Source organism: Lissotriton helveticus, chromosome 3_2 (genome assembly GCF_964261635.1).
Source record: "Lissotriton helveticus chromosome 3_2, aLisHel1.1, whole genome shotgun sequence".
Lineage (NCBI taxonomy): Eukaryota > Metazoa > Chordata > Amphibia > Caudata > Salamandridae > Lissotriton > Lissotriton helveticus.
The window spans coordinates 247,507,654-247,528,448 of NC_136062.1; the positions used below are offsets into that span (position 1 = coordinate 247,507,654).

The 20,795-nt window shown below is 46.0% G+C and overlaps 1 protein-coding gene across 3 annotated transcripts in view; it reads right to left on the reverse strand.

Moving 5' to 3' along the window:
• CSK (C-terminal Src kinase) overlaps positions 1-20,795 on the reverse strand; it is a 797,455-nt gene that overhangs the window by 551,962 nt on the left and 224,698 nt on the right. For all 3 annotated transcript variants that reach the window (XM_078685133.1, XM_078685131.1, XM_078685132.1), the window contains one exon: positions 10,036-10,149. In XM_078685133.1, coding sequence (XP_078541259.1) covers positions 10,036-10,149 — 114 coding nt within the window. The remainder of the gene's footprint in view (positions 1-10,035; positions 10,150-20,795) is intronic.

Consider the following 20,795-nt stretch of genomic DNA (forward strand, 5'->3'; position numbering starts at 1 on the left):
TGCCATAATTGCGGAAACTGCTCAGCGATTATTAAAGGGAACGTTATCAACCATCCAACCAAAGGCACTCCCATACAGTTGAAAGTAACTGGAACATGTAACACAGAGAACGTGATATATCTATTGCGATGCCCTTGTGGATTATCCTATGTGGGAAAAACTCAAAGGAAAATAAAAACCCGCATAATAGAACATAAAAGCAACATACGCTTGAAAAACACCAAATCCTCTGTGGCTACCAATTTCAACCAAGCAAACCACAATGTGAGCCAACTCAAATTTTGCATATTGGAGACTGTGAAAATCATCCCAGGAAGGGACATTGATAATCAATTACTGAGGAGAGAAGCGTTTTGGATTAATTTTTTATGTACCACACAGCCAAAGGGGCTTAATGAAAGATTAGATCTGAATTGCTTTTTATAGACAATTATAATTCTTTTTGGACACAATGATTTTTTGATATGTATAGGGATCCTCTAAAAGATAAATAGCGCACATTGTATTTGAACTGTGAAATTTTGACAATGTCGTTTCCTTTATATGTGTAAAAGTCTTTTAGTAATTGATATATACACCATTTGCTGTTGCTACACTATTATAACACCAGCCCGAAATATTAGGGAAGGTAAACACGACCGCTATTTCGGTCACGTGATCGGAACTAGGTCATAGAGGCGCACAGGGAAACAGGGCCAGAGCGACGCACGCCAGAGTAGCGAGGGGAGAGAGGCAACAAGACGCATCGGGTAAGAGGCGTGCTTCGAAATATAATACCTACAAGTGCGCTATGCATCTGTATTAAGACACGGTGAATTGAACCTTACACCGGATTATTTGTTTATTAATTTACAGAGTGCGAACGACCTTGGAAATGAAGGCTTGTGAGTAATTTAGGTATAAACAAGGGTAACCGGGTGGAGTTCCGATCACTAAAACAAGTTGTGGCACAGATATATAAGGGCTAAAAGCACTAGGTTACATGAGTGACGATATAAACGATCAGTTGAGCAGGGGCTATAAGGTACAGAGGAGCGCACAGTGTTCAGTACTATAAAATATGTATAATGTGAAGATTGGATAATTTAAAACTGTTGGGTAAAATTAATTCAGGTACTTACTTCATGTATTATAATTTCAGATTAAATAAATCCCCTGAAGAAGAGCATTATGCTTGAAATGCATTGGGATGACAAGATGAACATGTAAATTTGTATGAATGAAATACAATCCTGAAATGAAAACTCGCTACAAAAGAATGTTTAAATAAACAGTATGATTTGATATTTACACAATTGGAGTAATCATGCTTAAAAAGTAAAAAGGAGTGCAAAGTAGGAGGGTGTCCTGTAGTCACAGATCACGCATGTCCTGATATTTATAAGGTTACCCATTAATGTATGTGAAAAATGGGTGCAGGGTTCACCTTTGATGTTTGCTAGTCCGCATATATCGGTTTGGCTATACGGGCACAGCATACAATTAAAATCCCCCAGCCATATAACCCTGTTTCCTGATGGACCGTCCCTGTTTGAATTCAGCTTGGTTTGAGTAAGACCCTCAAGAACAGTGGATACTTCACGCGGTGGGATATTATTATGAAAATGTACGATATTAAAAGTCTCATATCCCTCCATTGTGAGCTCCAACATCTGATAGTACTTGGATGTGGCGATACATTTTCCTACCTTTAAACTAGAGGTGTTTGAAATTAAGCAGCACAACCCCCCTTTATTTCTGCCCCTGACTGATTGCTCAGCTGGAGTATGAAAAGTGCGGTACCCATTTATGTGTACTGCCTCCTTCTCCCACGCACATCATAAAACATACCTCATCTGTCCTCAATTTATATCCAGTACTACCACCCTACAGTCCATGGAGTCTTCAACCTAGCCAGTGACTCAGGCACAGTCCATGAAGGTATCCTTCAGTGCTCTGGATATCAAAAGCACGTCACCAAACCCACCAACACTGAAGACAACACTTTTAACCTCACCCTGTTGGAATAACCCTTAATCCTCTAGGGGAACCCAATTTACCCTTGACTGGGCAGACCTGTGTGCGCCTGCTTCTCCGTTATCCACACCATGTCACTAAAATGAAGATAGCCGATTATTGTGTGCTGCTTTCCTTCACTAGGAATGCAGCTGGGAGGGGAACTAGCAAGATACCTGTGGGTAAGGACAAGATATACAAATTATTCAATTGTCTAAGCAACGGCCCGATAGAGGACAGCTCTTCATTAAAGATGAAAGGGGAAAGGGAGCAAGAATCGAGAGGGGGGACAGATTTACAAATGTGGAGTCCTTCCTTGATGACCTCCTCAGATAGCTACATAAAGATACGCAAGGAGGCACCTCCCAGCCAGTTACTGAAAAACTAAGCACCTCAAGTGAATGAGGATTGGGCATGGACGCCCTGGTGAAAAGGTGTAATTTCATTTCGAAAATACCTAGCCAAAAAATCTCACAGAACTTGATAGGATGTAATCTTCTGACTTCAAGCTGAAGGCAATAGAAAGTATTTTACCACTGTAAAAACTCACTTGGCCAATGCGAGTGAAGGAAATATTGTTGACAACAATTCAGCTCTGGTTTTCCAAACCACCTTTAAGTAATTTTTCAGACAGACTTTCCAAAAAACATTGCTGCTTGACCATAATTTCATAACCGTAGGCATTCTAGATATTTACAGTTACTTTTTTGTTATACTTATTGAACCAGGGAGAGCTAGGACAGGACCACTATGGTTGTTCTCATTTAGCTGGGATATTTTATCAGGTGCTAAAGATATACACCAGTTGAAAGTAAAGGTCTAAGCATTTGTAGATCTAGTCCCTGTTGAACTCAACAAGGCACAGATAGTTATCCAAATGGGTGCTACACCAGGCTATGGATAGTTTGAGTGGAGACTTCTGGAAGTGGGATGAAAAGTAAAATGTTTGGCCACATGGTCAGTCCAAAGCAAAGAAAGGGTTTGAATGGTTGATTAATTAGTAAATACGAGCTTCAGAGTATGAAATATAAGTGAGTAAAATAGTTAAAAACATTTGTAAGATTTAACGCCTCAAAAGCCCTGGCAAAGTGTGAGGGGAGTAGAACTAGAACCTTGTAGATTTGTTTGTTAAAGTCTTCAAGCACACAGAATGGATGCGCTATAGCTTCTGTTTTGAATGGTGCCATAAAGAGGTGGTTGTAGCCACCACGGAACCACTAAAGTGATAAGCGATCACTCCACTCGGACAAGGTAGAGCTCCAAAGTAGATGAAAGAGGGAACCTGGAAGTAAGTAAAAACACAACTGGGTCCCAGGCAAAAAAAGTTGGACTAGGCCATTGGCATCATCGTCTCCCCATAATTCATTTGCCTATTGCCTTGCTCTAAACAGTCAGATTCAAGTATTTTTTGGCCTGATCTTGAGTAATTTATGGGTTTAGGCTATGCCTGTAGAGGCGATTATCGTCTTGAATTGACAAAAATTAACCCTGTGCTGGGATAAACTACTGCTTAAATCCATAGAGACAACTAATAATAATCCATGTTAGGAAACTAGTAACTGCCTTTTCTTTTTTGAAGAGCAACCACATAGATGTTGAGCAACACTTTCAGAGACTGTCCACAAACACTGGGAAGGAGTAGTTTCTTACCTGTAACTCCAGTTCTGTAGTAGGGGTATCTCTGTTATAGTCATAATCTGTGAATAGTCTCACATGTGCGGGGACCCCGGAGCAAACAAAATAGTCTCTTAAGTCGTCTTCTTCTGCAGTCCTGCCTAGACACTTTAGAGAAAATAAAAGACTAATAATGCAACCTGACATTAATATGGCTACATTGGCCAGCACTTCATCCTGAAGTGAAAAGGATAGCCACATAATATCATTACATTTTACAGAGTTTCACCACACATATATAAACTCCCCTTCACAAAAATCCTTTGCATGATAGAGAGGAAGGGTTGGACAGACAAGCCTCATAGGCTGCCATTATGTGTCTGGAAAAGGGATACCGTACCTTTAAGGAACCCTCCAGAGAACCTCGGTATCCCATGATGCACAGCCAAAGGCAAGTTACTTTCAGTTGTTTTTGAAGGTCTCTTAAAGCCAGGCCTGTAGCATCCAGGAAAAAAACGTTTACTTCCACCGGGGAGGAGGGTGGGTCGCTTATGTCTACAACAGAGATACCCCTACTACAGAACTGGAGTTACAGGCAAGAAACTACTCCTTCTGTAGTAGGGGATCTCTGTGTATAGTCCTAATCTGTTAATAGAATGGCAAGCCCATCCCAAAACCAAATCCAGCAGTGGAAGAAAACTAAAGAAAAAATGCTTACTGAGCAAATAAATTCCTCAGCGTAGCCTGCCCAACTTGCTCATCTGTTCCTGGCATCAGAATCCAGGCAGTAATCCTTCACAAATGTGTGGACAGACTTCCACGTATCCGCCCTAAAGATGTCTGCAATGGGAACGTTACGTAACAAAGCCGTAGTAGCCCGCTTGGCCTCTAGTTGAATGAGCCTTAGGCTTACCCCCTAGAGTCTTGTTGGCCTTCTGGTAGCATAGTTGTATACAGGACACAATCCACCTAGATATGGACTGTTTGGAGGTGGCAAGGCCAGTCCTGACTGAACAGTAATTCACAAACAACTGATCTGACCTACGAATGTCCTTGGTCTTAGCTAAGTAAAATTTCAACACCCGCCCCACATCCAGTGAATGAAGGGACCTCTCCGCCGGAGAGGTGGGATGTTGAAAAAACGTCAGTAATGTGATCGTCTGGTTGACATGGAAATCAGATATCACCTTAGGGAGAAATTTGGGGCGAGTCCTCATGACAACCTTGGAAGCATGAAATACTGTCTAGGGCTCTTGACAACACAAAGCCTGAATCTCACTCACCCTGCACGCTGATGATATAGCCACAAGGAAAGCTGCCTTCCAGGACAAATGCTGTAGAGAATCCTTATAAATAGGCTCAAAAGGCTCCTTCATCAACCTGGACAGCACCACATTCAGCTCCCATGAAGGCGAAGGACACCTAATGGGGGGAAACGCCTTTAAACCCTCCAAAAAAATCTTTAATTACAGGTACCTTGAAAAAGGATGTCTGCGAAGGGATTTCCTATATGCAGTTAATGCTGCGAGGTGAACCTTAATAGAATGGAATTTAAGGCCAGATTGAGCTAAATGCAAGAGGTATGGAAGGATAACATCTTCCTTGCAGGAGGTAGGGTCAGCGTTCTTGGATGTGCACCAAATGCAGAACCTCTTCCACTTGTAGGCATAGGAAGTCCTGGTAGATGGCCTTTTAGCCTTCTTAAGTATTTCCATACAGTTGTCAGGCAAATTCAAGTGTCCATATTGTACTATCTCAGGAGCCAGGCCGCCAAACTCAACGATAAGAGGTTGGGGTGCACCATCTGCCCCCCGAACTTTGTTAGAAGGTCCGGCCAACATGGAAGCAGCAGATGGGGTTGGAGAGACCAGTGGAGCAGGTCTGTGAACCACCACTGTCGAGGCCACTCTGGAGCAATGAGGCTCATTTGCGCTTTGGATTGAGACAGCTTGATGAGCACTGCCGGAATCAGGGGAATGGGTGGAAAAGCGTACAGTAAGCTGTTCGACCAGCTGATCCATAGCGCATTCCCCAGAGTCCTCGGTTGGTAAAACCTGGAGGCGAAGTCTCGGCATTTGCTGTTTTCGGCGGTGGCGAACAGATCTACGTCTGGAGTGCCCCATCATTCGAAGAGGTTTCCTAGCACCTCTTTGTTTAAAGCCCACTCGTGGTTCTCCTGAACGAGACTGCTGAGTGCGTCCGCCTGAGCATTCTGCACACCTGGTAGATGGGTAGCCGTTATAGTCAGTCCTCTGCCTAGCAGCCAGTGCCAGATCCCCTGCGCTTCCTGAGTCAGTGTGCGCGATCTCGGGCCTCCCTGCTTGTTGAGGTAATACATCGTGGTCGTATTGTCCGGCTGTACAAGCAGGGAGTTGGTCTGGAAGGACGGATGAAAGGCCTTCAGTGCCAAGTGAACAGCTCTGAGTTCCAGAAAAATGATATGGTACGTGGACTCTGCCTGGGACCACGTTCCTTTGATCTGCAGATGGTCCGAATGCGCGCCCCAGCCCTGGAGAGAAGCATCAGTCACAATGGTCTGTATTGGAATGTCCTTGTGGAATGGAACCCCCTTGAGGAGATTCTCTGCTGAACACCACCATTTCAGTGTCTGCTGAGCGTGCTGGGACAGTGTGATCTTGTCCTCCCAGCTTCCTCGTTTCTGGTCCCACTGATCCTCCAGACATTCCTGCAGCGGTCTCATGTGGAGGCCCGCATGTGGTGTAAGGAAGACGCAAAAAGCCATTGACCCCAGGAGAGACGACACTGTCCTTACCGTCGTTGATAAAACGGACATGAGAGTCAGAGCCTTCCGAAGGATCGATAAGCGTCGCTCCTCTGAAGGACACACGCTTGGAGGCTCCCAAGTACTGCAGACACTGAACAGGAGTCGGAAAAGACCTGGACATGTTGATGTGTAGACCCATTTAGCTCAACAGAACAGCTGTCCTGTTGAAAGGCAATTGCGCTTCCTGGAAGGTGGAAGCTTTGATCAGCCGGTCGTCCAGATACGGGTAGACAAACAACTTGTTCTTTCTCAGGTGCGCCCCCACCACTGCCATGCATTTCGAAAAAGTCCTGGGTGCAGACTTCAGACCAAATGGAAGTACGGTGTACTGATAGTGGTTGGTGCCGACTAGGAAGCGTAGGAACTTCCGATGTTTCTGTGCAATGGGTACATGGAAGTAAGCATCCTGCAGATCTATTGCACAAACCCAGTCTCCTCAATGCAGCCGAGGATAAATCTGGTGTAAGGACAACATGCGAAACTTCTCCCTGCGGATCCACTTGTTTGCTTGTCTCAAATCCAGAATGGGCCTGAACTCGTTTTTGTCCTTTTTGCACACCAGAACCTGGAGTATAGACCCTTTCCCCTTTGAGACAGAGGGACGTCTTCTATCGCCCTTTTTCTTAATAGGGCATCGGCCTCCGGCTTGGAGCTCGTGCAGCTGGTATTGCGAGCGAACTGGTGGAATAGCTGGAGGAGGGCTGACAAAACGAAGACTGTATCCTTTGCAAACAATATTCAGCACCCACTTGTCCGGAGTAATTTTTCTCCACTCTGCCGGGTAATTCTGAATGCTTCCCTCCACCGGAGTGGGTAACAGACGAGGGGGAAGTAATCCCTCAGGGCTTCGATCCAGCCGGGCCCCCTATTCCCCGATGAGGCCTGCTGACCGCCTCTGCCCCTCTGACGCTTCTGGAAGGGCTGCCTCGGATATTGTTGTTGCTGCTGTTGGCCAGCTTGGCGACCCTGCCCTCGCTAGAATCGTTGGGAGGAGTAGCGCCTCTGGAAGAGGCGAAAAGACTTCCGCTGGTCCTTTGTTTTCTCCAAACCGACCGCCTTCAGCGTCTCAACTTCTGCCTTCATGCCGGCCAGCTCCTCATCCGCATGAGTCCCGAAGAGGGTAGTGCCAGAAAAGGGCAATTTGGCAATACGCTGCTGCGCCTCCGGCTTGAGAGGGGTAAGGCGCAACCAGGAGTGGCGTCTCAAGTTTACTCCATGGCAGAACCCGTGAGCAGCCAGGAGAGAGGCATCCGCAGCCGCGCTGATGACTTGGTTGGAAACCATCATTCCCTCATTCAAGATTTCCTTAAAATCTTCCCTTCTGTCCCTCGGGAGGAGCTCAATGAATTTTTGCAGGGACTCCCACAATGAGCGGTCATACCGACCCAGCAGTGCTGTTCGAACTCGCAGCCTTCATAGAAGTGGCTGCCGTACTGCAGATCTTTCTCCCTGCCGAATCCATTTGACGGCTCTCCTTGTACGGAGGGACCGTTGACGTAGGAGCAGTAGAGTGTTGCTTCTTTGCCGCTGTAACAATAACCAAATCCGGGGCAGGCCTGTACTTCTTCTGAAGCCGGGATGGGGCAGACTTTGCCGAGGCCGGAGTCAGGAACAGCTCCATGGCCGGTTCTTCCAACCCTGGCACCAAAGGCAGCAAAGGGCGAGACAGGTGCTTACGCTGTAGCGTTTCAAAGATGACAGAGGTGGAAGGGGTGGGCACCGTCAGTGCTATCCCCAACTTCGCTGCTCCCCTCAATAGCACGTCCTGAAACGTCACTATGTCATCCACTGGCGACACCCTCGTTGGAGGAGAGTCAAGCAAAGTAGGCGAATACCTCCTGTCACTGGAAGAGTCTGTGTATCTGGAATGCCTGGACCATGACCTCTCTCTACGACGACGATGTTGTGACCTGGTTGAAGATCTTCGCTCACTGCGAAAGCGTTGCCTCCCACGTGATTGTGACCTCTGTTTCCTGGGTCTCGCCGGACCCACCGGCACCGGCTGTTGCAGAAGAAGAAGCGGCTGAGCCGGAATCCAAGGCCCGGTTGTAGAGGCGGAGGAGGAGGAGGAGGAGGCAGAGGAGGCAGAGGAGGCGGCGGAGGGGGGGGGGGGGAGGAGGAGGAGGAGGAGGTAGTTGTTGTGGTGGAGGAGTAGGTGCTCCAGGCCTTGAGGGCGAGTAGGTCCTCGAGTAATCAGAGTCCGGAGACCAGAGTACTCTCCTCTTCTTACGAGCAGGCCTCGGAGAGGATGCTTTGGAGGTAGACTCACCCGAGGAGGAACGCTGGCGCCGCCGCGACCGGGAACTCTCTGATAAAGAGACGCTCACCAAACTAGACCCCGTCCAGGGAGTAGACTTTCTCTTAGACGTCGACTTTTCCTTCCTCGACGTTGACTTTTCCTTCCTCGACGGCGATCTTCGCCTCGACGGCGATCTTCGCCTCGACGGCGATCTTCGCCTCGACGGCGATCTTCTCCTCGACGGCGATCTTCTCCTCGACGGCGATCTTCTCCTCGACGGCGATCTTCTCCTCGACGGCGATCTTCTCCTCGACGGCGATCTTCTCCTCGACGTCGATCTTCTTCTCGACGTCGATCTTCTTCTCGACGTCGATCTTCTCGACGTCGATCTTCGTCATCCTGGAGAAAGAATGGCAAATATCACAGGAGCCAGGTACATGAGTAGCAGGCAGACAGAGTATGCACACTCTGTGGGGTTCTGACTTGGCCTTCTTCCTACCACACTCAGGGCACTTGTCGAATAAAGCTAGCATTTCAACAAGATAGAGGTGGTAAAACTGATAAAAAAAGACAGCAGCTGGAAGAGGAAGACCCCAGAAGTCGAATGAAACACCAATCTCACTGAAAAATATCAAAAAATTGAAGATATACCCAAAAAGGTAGAGCTCAACGCTCCAGGGTCCTGCTAGCAGGAGCCGGAAAAAAGAACTGAAAGTAACTTGCCTTTGGCTGTGCATCATGGGATACCGAGGGTCTCTGGAGGGTTCCTTAAAGGCACGTTATCCCTTTTCCAGACACATAATGGCAGCCTATGAAGCTTGTCTGTCCAACCCTTCCTCTCTATCATGGAAAGGATTTTTGTGAAGGGGAGTTTCTATATGTGTGGTGAAACTCTGTAAAATGTGTAAAATGTTATGATATTATTTGGCTATCCTTTTTACTTCAGGATGAAGTGCTGGCCAATGTAGCCTTGTTAATGTCAGGTTGCAATATTTGTCTTTTATTTTCTCTTAAGTGTCTATGCAGGACTGCAGAAGAAGACAAGAGAATATTTTGATTGCTCCGGGGTCCCTGCACATGAGCGGGACTATTCACAGATTAGGACTACACACAGAGAACCCCTTCTACAGAAAGGAGTTGCTGTAAGAGGAAAGCAAGCTTCCCAAAGGCCACAATCCAATGAAGCCAGCACAGATCCAGCAAACTTTACAAATGATACATCACATGGCCAAAGTACTCCAAGCACCAGAATAGCATGCATCTCTTTAATTGGATCTCGCTCAATGCATTTGATCAGAAGATGTTGATTGACATATCGAAGAGAAAACGTAAGCATAGCTGTGATTCTTGGCCCACAGACTACAACATAAACAGCCTAGGCGAAATACAGGTGAGGATTTACCTTTGTTACAGTAATGATGGTGAGGACATCTCCTTTGCTGAACGGGAGATCCTGGTCCGCTGTTGCTGAGAAGTTGTACTTGGCAATGCATTCTGTACCCGTGGGCCAAGCAGGCTGTAGCAGAGGATTCAGGGCAGAAAAAAGAAGAAGTTGTAATATTAATGAACTGATCACTTGACAGTGAAAATTAAGGAAATAAACATCCTGATGCTCCTGCCAGAAGCATGTAACATAGTATGAAAAACAGCAAATCAACAAAAAAAATAGTCCCTCCAGTCTGGATTTCGGGACATGCAGCCCTAGTGGAATTCCAAGTGGACTTGGTGACTCTGGCCACCGATGGGTGAATAAGAGGCAGCCTATTATCCTTTCTAAGCAAAATACTTATTTTTATTTGAAAATGAAGCACTATAGAAAAGAACATGAATGTAGTGCAATATTAAAGAAATATTTTAAATGACATTATGATAGTTGTACTAAAGTTTAATAATTAATGATGATCATTAGTTTTAGTTCAAAGGTGTCAAATCATTTTATTTTTATGAATGGTATTTAGGCAGCCTGGAATAGAACCTCTGAGATAAAGAGGACTGAGTCTAATGAACACGTTACTCATTTACGGTAATGCTCTTTATGGTGGCTGGTCTGTAAATGCATATTCCTCACTTTTAGAATATCCCAAATTCCAGACTGGATCAGGAAAATTCTCTCAGCAAGAACATGAGCCACGAAAGGTGGCCCCTTGTGGCTCTACAGAAATCTTGTACCACTCAGGAAGTAACAGAGCTTGGCTGCATACATGGGGAAACCCTGTGGACTGACATGCGTTTCTGAATGGTTCAACTTCCATGGCCAAGATGTGGATCATTGAAAACAAGCTGTAGATGACTGTGCGCCAAAGTATATCTTGGGACCTTATTATGCTGTGCAGAGGTCCACTACACACTAGAAAGGAGAGGAGGAAGGCAGTCAAGAATCCGTGTTCCACCATAAAGAGCATTACATAAAACAAGCAACTAGTTGTTCTGATGTATACTTATAACCACAGATTCTTCATTGTTAGCCTAGGTAACATAGCAGTGTGTACAAAAGGGCTGCAGAATGGACTTAAACCAAGACCCTTAGCAGGCATAAGTACCCTCAGCGAACCTCGATTTTAAGGCAGCAATACTTTTTGAACGTATGTACTAATGCCCATGTTGTATCCAGACAGCTGTCGAAGCACACACTACCTTTTGCCACTGCATGTGTTGAAGCTTTGGTCCTGGTGAAATAGGCCTGCGGGCTTGCAGGGGCTCTTTTCTGTCCGACATGTTACATATTTTTCTACAAACGACTACCCCCCTCGACTGAGTCCTCTTCTGCCATTTTTGGGCTCATTTAAATCAACGGAGATCTGGCTGTACAGCAGCAGGATCTTAAACGATTAGCATAAAAGCTCATGGCTCTTTTAGGGTTAAGTCGATGAGGATGTGTACCAAAACAAAGAAGGCTGGCACAGTAACAGTATGGACCAAGATCATAAACAGCTCACTTCAGCAAGGTTGCATCCCGGACACCCTCAAAGTTGGACAGGTATCACCCATTCTAAAGAAACTCACTGCCGACCCTACGGACCTAAATAACTATCGCCCTATTTCCAATATTCCTACCTTGGCCAAACTATTGGAAACATGTGTACACCTCCAGCTGACAAGGTATATTGATCACTTTGACCTTCTTAACAAATACCAATCAGGCTTCCGAGCAGGTCATAGCACTGAATCAGCCATGACACAGACGACGCGCTACAAATCCTTGATCAGAATGGAACCTGCCTACTCATCCTACTAGACCTCTCCTGAGCCTTTGATACGGTCAAACATGAGAACCTGATAGATCATCTGAAACACAGAATGGGATTATCAGGGTCAGTGCTAAATTGGTTTACCTCATTTCTCCAAAACCGGACACAACAATTCAAGGTCAACAACTCCCTGTCCAAGCCCGTCCCAGTAACTTTGGGAGTCCCGCAAGGGTCCTCACTATCTCCGACATTGTTTAATCTTTTTATGGAACCACTCACCGAAATTCTACACGCATCTAACGTGCAATATCACATGTACGCTGACGACACGCAACTATACCTTAAGATCCACACCTTAGAAGACATCAAATTGCTTAACACAACGCTTGGGAATACCCAGACATGGCTGGCAGAAAACCATCTCAAATTGAATGCCATAAAAACCGAATTCCTCCTAATAGCTTCACCCGCCCAAGTCTCCATAATGCAAGACTGGATCATACTTCTTACGGCACTCAACGTTCAACCAACCATCGTGGACTCAGCAAAATCACTGAGAATAACCCTTGACAGTAACCTCAATATGCAAAAAACACATCAGCAAAGCAACAAAGGGAGAAAACTTCCAGATAAACACACTGAGGATACTGAAAACCTTCCTGACCGTCAATGACTTCAAGCAGGCAGTACAAGTTCTAGTTATCCCTAGAGTGGAGTTCGGAAGTGTCGCTCTTTGTGGCTTACCCAAAGCTACAACGGCACCTCTAAGAGTTTCAATCAATGCTGCAGGGAGACTCATCACTGGTTCTAAAAGAAGTTCCCACATCTCCCCGGACCTAAAATCCTTGAATTGGCTACCTCTGGAAGCCAGAATTCACTTGAAAATAGATTGTATGACGCATAAAGCCATGCATCCCAAGGCACCCGGCTATCTGGCACAGAAACGGACGATCTCTGGTGGGATCAGATCTTCAAGAGGTGCGAAAAGCCTACTACTGAAATCGCAAAGATTCAACAAGAAAACATATAATCGTACCTTCTCAGGGTTGGCACCCAGAATTTGGAATGCCTCACCCCCAGAAACCAAACTTAACTTTCAAAAAGGAAGTAAAATCTATTCTCATGGCCAAATTCACCCGAGCATGGTCTAAAGAAATTTCAACACCAAACATATCCTCGCTACTAACCCCGATTAGGACAAGAGACCATCTAGGTAACCTAGACATTATATCTACCCTTTGCCTGACTCAACGGGATAGTTTTGTGTTGTATCTTATTACTTTGCTCTTACAAGATGTTAAGTATATGTTATGTTATGTTAATTTCGATTTATATAGCGCCAAATCACCGACAGGTCTCTTAGCGCTTGCTTTGGGAACCCGTCCTGGCTTTCCCTGCGAGATTACCCCTACTGGGCATCCCCAAGGTGAAGACCAGGCATCCCGCCGCGGGGGGGGGGGGGCCCGTAGAGGAGATTAAGCAAGCTATTGCACAGAGCTGCAGAGTGTGAACCCATGATTCGAGTAGGCACCAAGGCGAGAATTATCGAGTCCATGGACATTTGGGCTCAAGACCCTGCCGCGTCGAGAATTGAACCCTGGTCCCGGGTCTGACCTCTGCATCAGGGTCTGCCTCCTCTAACTAGTGAGCCACACTTCTCCACATGCTTGGACTTGCATTTAATTGATATGTAAAGAACTTTACTTACTGTAAAGCGCTCTGATATCTGCAAGGGTCTTGTTCGCGCTTTATAAAACTTTCAAAATAAATAAATGAAAGGGGAGCACTATATGGCAGGAAAGCATCACAGGTCTTCAGACCTTCTACTAGTAACATATAGCAGTTGGATTATCCATGACAGCCTGCACATGTCTACCATTCATCGGTGGCATCAAGGCTTCAGGTTGAGTCTGACTGCAAAAAGCTCCAAAGGATTAATATGGAGATAGCAGTCCACAGGAAACCAGAGTTGTCTGACCTCTACCTTTCCTAGATGACCCGAAAGTGTTTGTCACACTTGTGAAGTCTGGTTAGTCAAGACAGAGTAACATGCCACAGGTGAGGTCGATATTAGTCTGCCACAAAAGATCTGTGAGATCCGGATACAACTGGGGTGTCGGCCCCAGTGCCTCCCCCACTGAAACAAGAGCCACATAAGCCATCTCGCATATGGAACAAGGTAAATGTTTAAGAATAGGAGTCCAAAAAGCCTACGGTCCATACTTACTAAGACACAGGACTGGGCCTGAAATATTGGGATAATATCTTATATGTTGCAGATACTCTGCAGTGGTGAAAAAGCCTTGGAACACCACTGAATCCAGTATAGCCCTCACAAATGCAAGATCCTGCATTGGGCTAAGACAAGACTCTGGCTCATTGATCGAAAACCCTCAGGAGGTTAAAAGAGCAGCCGTCATCCTGCGCTGGTAAGCAAATGACTGCGCCGAGCGCACCTTGAGCAATGAAGTATGGGAATACAAGTATCCCCAACCTCTTAAGATACGATTAGACCACCTCCACCACTTACGTAAACGCCCAAGAGACTGAGGTGAGGCAAAAAGACCGCACAGCAACTTCAAAATATTTTGACTTGGTCATGAAACTCAGGCAGCATCTGTGAGCCTGCAGGACAGGGCTATGAAAATATGCATCCTGCAAGTCCAAGGACATGTTCCAGTCTCCAGAGCTGAGAGAATATGTACAGAGTGAGTATTCAATGTTCAACGGCAGAGTACAGGTCGGAGGGCACAGTCCTTTGTCTGCAATAGTAACCAGAGTAGCAGCCGTTTCCCCTCGATGGGTCCAGTACTCTATGGCACCTTTTGCCAGTAGGAGGTTGCCTTCTTGCATTCAGATCGAGGCAAAATTTGATTTGCCTTGGGGGAAACAGGAAGAGGGGAACAAATGGAAGGTAGGACATAGCCCCCTTAAATAATCTATAAAACCCATTGGTCAGATGGGATGGAATTCCAAGCTGGCAGTAAAAGCCAGACCCTGCCCCCTACCAGCTGACAGTTGGTCAGCAAGGGCAAATCAAAGGGGCTTGAGTTCTGATGCAGCAGCATGAGTGGTGGAGTGAATGGATTCAACAGACCCCATGTCCTCTGCCTTCAAAATGGGTAGGCCGACTGCTGCACACGCGAAGACGGTTGACACTGCCGATAAGATAGGCCTCTGCAGTAACAAGAGGAGAAGAGCAGCTGGTTCTTCGATGACTGCACTACCTGGCAGGTCACTTGATTTAATAAGATTGCCCACCTCAAATGATTAGCTGCCCATTAATCATAAATATAAGAATATATACAGTTTGGATGAGAGGCAAAATACATAGGAAACAAATTAATTGCTTCAACACAGACGGGGTCGTCAGCCAAATGTCTTGGTGCACGCAGTTTTTATTTCATAAGCAACAGCCAACGCGTTTCGTCCATACAAGGGCTTCTTCAGGGCAGTGAGGACGTTTCTGATGGTCCAAATGTAAGTGGTTCTTAAAGAGCTTAGACCTATCTGAAGCCTTAAAAAGTGGGTGTTGCGTTCGACCCCTATAGTAGAGCAGTAATTTCTCGTATACCTGCCAGAACGTATCTAGGACACAGCGCATTAATACACGGCTCCACTAGGAATAACTGAACTGCTCAATAACACTGAGCCCTGACTGCTCTACTATAGGGGTCAAACGCAACCCCCACTTTTTAAGGCTTAAGCTATTTCTAAGCTCTTTAAGGACCGCCTCTGTAGTAACACCCATTTACCTCCTAACAGGTCTTTTGGATCTGCACGTGCAGTACGGTGTAGGTGCAATGGTTAACTGCTCCCTTCATTGTATAGGGTCAAGCTGCCAGCCAAAAGAGGCAACGCCTGTGCTAGATGAGCACTTGAACAGTTACAAATTATAGACGGGACATAAAAACAAAGTGCCCGAAGGGCAGAAGGAGCTAGTGCAAATGGCCAATGCGCCCTAGGGGTACTTGCTGTAAGGTTTCCCCTCGTATTTAGTATGCTTTCTGCCATCCCTGCCCCCAATTGCGATTTCCCCATTCTCCCCAGGGCGAGAACCATTTTGTAAACTTTTGATCATTTCCAATGGAGATTTTAGCAGTGCTAACACATATGTGCCAAATGCCCAGAGTCCTGGCGACTTCTAGGCCAATGATCCAAGCAAGTCAGATACATTCTTCTATGGTCAACCAATGAGGAATGACACTGGTGTATGATATTAATTTATTTCGATCTACAAATAAATAATATGGATCTAACAACCAAACAGCCTTCCAATATTATTCAAGAAGTTCATTAACCATATACAGAGTTAAAACAGTCTACACACAGTTTACATGAGATGTGCTAGCAGGGAATGAGAGTTAGTAGATTTTATGTCAAGGCCATAAGTGCAAAATTTGTATCTCTTCCTCTTCATTTCCAAGTATTCATTAAAACACTATGTGAACTGTATAGAAACACTACAGGGACAACATCTCCAAACATGTCCAGGAAAGGGAAGCAATATTTATCAACCAATGAAAGTACATCAATTTGCACTGAAGACTTGGCCGTTCTCTCAGGTATTCTTAAGCTTGGCTTTCCTTTTCAGTCAATAGGCAGACAAAGGGTATCAAAGCAAATAGACAAGAAACAAAAAACTTGTGCAGGTCCACTTTATAAATGGTATTAACCTAATATTATAGGAAGCCTCTCAGGACACCACTACGGTGTCGTAATCTGGCACTCTCGAGTACACCAAAGGCGATCTGATCACAATGGCAGATCAATGGTAACAGGGCCTTTACGAGGTAAGTAACGAAGAAGCAGGCATATCTCCTGGTGTCAGAGGACCTAGAGAACATGCTATTTACCTTCAGTGAAACCTATTCTGCTAGAGACTATCGAGCCACAGATTCCTTACCTTAGAATTTTCCCCAGGCGCAAACAACCTGTAACAAGAGGAGGAAACCAAAATGGCGGCCATTTGATACAACCTTTTGGCTGCTCCCCAACTAGGTGGCAAGAATACTGCTGACACCATCTAAGGTGTAAGGCATGTCTAATGTAAATATAATCGCAAAGATTAAGGACAAACCCGGCTGGAGCTTACCGTGGTTGGAGTTCATTGTGTGGCAGGCGGAGCTCGTACTGGTCTCCTGCGGACTCCTGGAAATGGTGGTTCGCTGGGCTCAAGAACGCTAACCAGCGGTCCCCGAACTAGCGCCCAGCATGGGGCCCAAACCGGTAGCCGGGAGAGGAAAAGGGATGCTCCCCTGCAGACCGGAGCACACACGCCCAACACAGACGCAACTTCAACGCCCAAAATAGTTCCTCAACCCTGGTGCGGGCAGAAAGCGACCCGGACGGAGAACATCGTGGAGGGCAAGGGGAGGGGCGGGCCCACGCCTACCCAGCAACATCAGACCGGCACTTCAGTGATAGATCTTCTCTGTGGCTCGGCATACAGGGTAGCTACAGGTCAGGATCGCTTGACACCTTCTGAAGCCACCTGGAGCCGGGACAATGCCAAAGTACCCTGCAGGACAGTGAACATCCCCTACAAAAAAAGGAAAAAATAATGATTGGGCTAAAAGTAAAGAGGGGATCAAAGCTTCCTCGAGCCAGGTTGGCCACGGAGAGGGTGCTGAGGCAGATCCTTCATATACTAATCAGGAAAAAAGGCAAAGTCACCGCGCAGCACACCGACTCAAGAAGTCGGGAATAGGCAAGGACTGGGATCAAGACTCAGAGGCAAATTATTTTTTTTTCTCTGTCGGATGGAACCTGGTCAGAAGATGGCTCAGGGTCAAGTATAAATTCTAGTGAGACAGAGCGTACCAGGTACAAGCGATATAGACTCTGCCGCCACAATGCGAATAGTGCATAGTGAGCCTGGTGGAGCTACTGGCCAGGACAACAAAGATCTTAAGTGGAACTACTCCCCCGGGGATCAACTGGTCGGCAACAGCGCCACTGGACTCCAGGAAGATCAGCCAGCAGCCCCTCCCACACTGCATACTATCCTGCAGTGTGTTATATCAAATCGCAAAGAAGCTCGCCAGGAGAGCCGTAGCTCGCAGGCAGCCGTCCGTAAGCTGCAGGGGGCAGTGAGGAAAGTAGCCAAGTAACTATCAGCAAGCGGCTAACTGAGCTAGAGCTAAGAATGGCTGCCCTTAAGACAGACCTCTCTGGTGCCCGGGGTCAAACAGAAGCTCACAAATCTCAATTGGTAGACATCCACTGGAAGCTCGAAGACCAAGAGAACCATTAAAGGCGGTACAACCTACGTTTCACAGGGATTTCAGAAAGAGAGGAAGGGGCTGACGTGAGCATGTATATGGTAGAGCTGCTCCGAAAGGCCTTCCTGGACTTGGAAGGATGGCATTGGCTCCACGAGGTCCAAGGAGCACAGAGTTCCCTTCTTCCTGCGAAAGCCAGTAAAACCAGATGCCAAAACCCGGCAAGCGTTGGTATATTTCGGAAACTTTCTTTTGCGTCAGAATATCTTCCAGAAAGCTCTGACGGAAGCTCGGCAATTAGCAGACGTCTTAATTTTTCACGAGGTTGGATTTTTGTCATGTGACTGTCGAGCGAAGATGGCGCTTGCGCCAAATGATTAAATGATTCAATTTTCAAGAAAAGGGGGCACAGACCTTCCTAATGAACCCGGCCCGCCTGAAAGTGATCTGGGGTGATCGGACTAGATTTTTTACCTCTGAAATCAAAGCTAAAGACTTTCTGGCAGAGGGCGGGGTATAATTGCAGGCTGTATGTCCATGGTTATGGAAACTACTTGATCTATTTGTAGGTTTCTACTGAGGAGTCGGTATGGTTAAAAGGTGAAAGAAAAAAAATGAAGGCTAGAAGGCAAAAAAGTACAACAACAAAAAAGAATCCGTATAAGCTGATGATCTTGCTGGTTGGGTGTAGGGATTCAGGCAAATTGTATAGGATGACTACATAATTACAACCACATGATGGGGGGAGCCGCCTCCCATCTTCTACCACAGACCGAAACAGGTCTGTGTTTACACTACATGGGGGTGTTCTATGGGATGGGGAGTTGCCAGGGGAGGAAGAGGGGGTACCGGCGTGGGGCTGGTGTAGCAGCTGGAGTAAAAAAAACTGAGAAACAGCGGGGATGTTCTAAGTTAGGTGGAGCTATTTCTAGTGTGCGGACCAATCTAAGCATCTCATGAAAATGGGTAGGCTATCTATATGCTCAGTAAACATTGGGGGCCTCAACGTAAGGTAAGAGGGACCGGGTTAGTGAGGCACTAAGATCTTTGGGGGTGGACATAATTTGCCAACATGAAACGCACATTCCGTGGGAGAGGAATAGTGTTATTTACAGGAGGGTTATTCTACCCAGTCCACTACGACAAGAGGAGTGGCAGTCCATGTCTCCACAAATGTGGCTCCAGTCAGAAGAATCCTCGAGGACAAATGGGGGAGATGGGCAATCGTCAGATTACCAATAAGGCTGACGATCTGTACAATATATGGATGCAATCAGGATGACTCCAGGGTACTGGAAGAACTAGAGTTGGAATTAGCCTCTTGGTCGGACCCCCTTATTATATGTGGGGATTTTAATATACATCTACCTGTTAGTGGGGCTTTCACTGACAAATATCAGGGGAGTAAACCACAAGTTTAAAAAAAACTAGTTTCCGTAATTACTAGCCATGGGCTATAGGAAATCTAGGCTACCAGGAATCCAATGAAGCAGGGCTACACCTACTTTTCCTGTCCCGATAAAAAACAATTGTGAGGTTGGATTATTTCTTTGTCTCCACCTCCCTCCTTGAGGGTGGGAACATAGGGAAGCTGCCCAAAATATAGTCAGATCATAACCCCCTGGTGCTTGACATCTTAGTACAAGGGCATCAATCCAAATGGACCTTTGATAGGAAATTCCTGGTTAATGAATCTTGTATACAACATATTAGAAGTTGGCCTCGTCACTACTTTGAGATAAACCGATATAGTGCTTCTAGGGAAGAAGTCTAGGATGCATTTAAGGCTGAACTAAGGGGGGAGGTCGCAAGTTTTGTTGAGTCCTATAGAAGGAGGCAACTCGAGGAGATGTACAAATTAAACGAGCAGCTAGCAAAATGAGGAGAAGAAATACACCCTGGCATTTATTAGCAATCAGGAAGAGCAACAAGATCAGCGATCGGCTCCAGATCGAGATTATTAGGTTAAAAGCAGAAATTTAAAATGTTTATAATAAAAAAAGTGGCAGAAACTTACCTCGCCTTTAACACGGATAATTACGAGTACGGAGAGGCTACTGGCAAGCACTTAGCTCTGCGTATGAGGCAAAAAACAACCAAAAATAATATTTCTAACATTAAGAGAAAAGATGGGACAGATGCAACGGAGCCTAAAAATTCTCAAAGTGTTCTCTGAGTTTTATGGGGGAACTCCATCAGGCAGAAAAGAGTGCCTCAGGCTCAGGCGAGATTGGGCCAAGCACACATGGGTGGAAGGCTGGGACAGATCCCTCTATAGTGCAAGAGTTAGAGGATAATATCTCTCTAAATGAAATTATTGGTGCATTAAACAGGATCGCCTCAGGCAAAGCCGCAGGGCCAGATAGGATTCCCATGGAATTATATAGGGTTCTACAGGCAGAGATAGTCCCTACACTTCTGGATCAATTTCTGGCTGTCCAGTACAAGGGGCAGCCCCCAAGTCTTGGCGAGGCACTGACATAGTTGTTTTTTTAAAGAAAGGGAAAACGCCAGAAGTTTCGGCTTCATATCACCCAATCTCCCTTATCAATTCTGACGCAAAATTATATTCTATGATTATCGTGATCCGTCTCTGTAAGATAATTTCTGGATTGGTGAGCCCATGGTAACATGGTTTTATCCCAGGGAGGGAGACCATGTATCACATCCGACGAGTTATTACTCTATTTGATATAGCGGACATCTCAGGAGAACAGATGGCGCTGATTCTTCTGGCCGCTCAAAAGGTC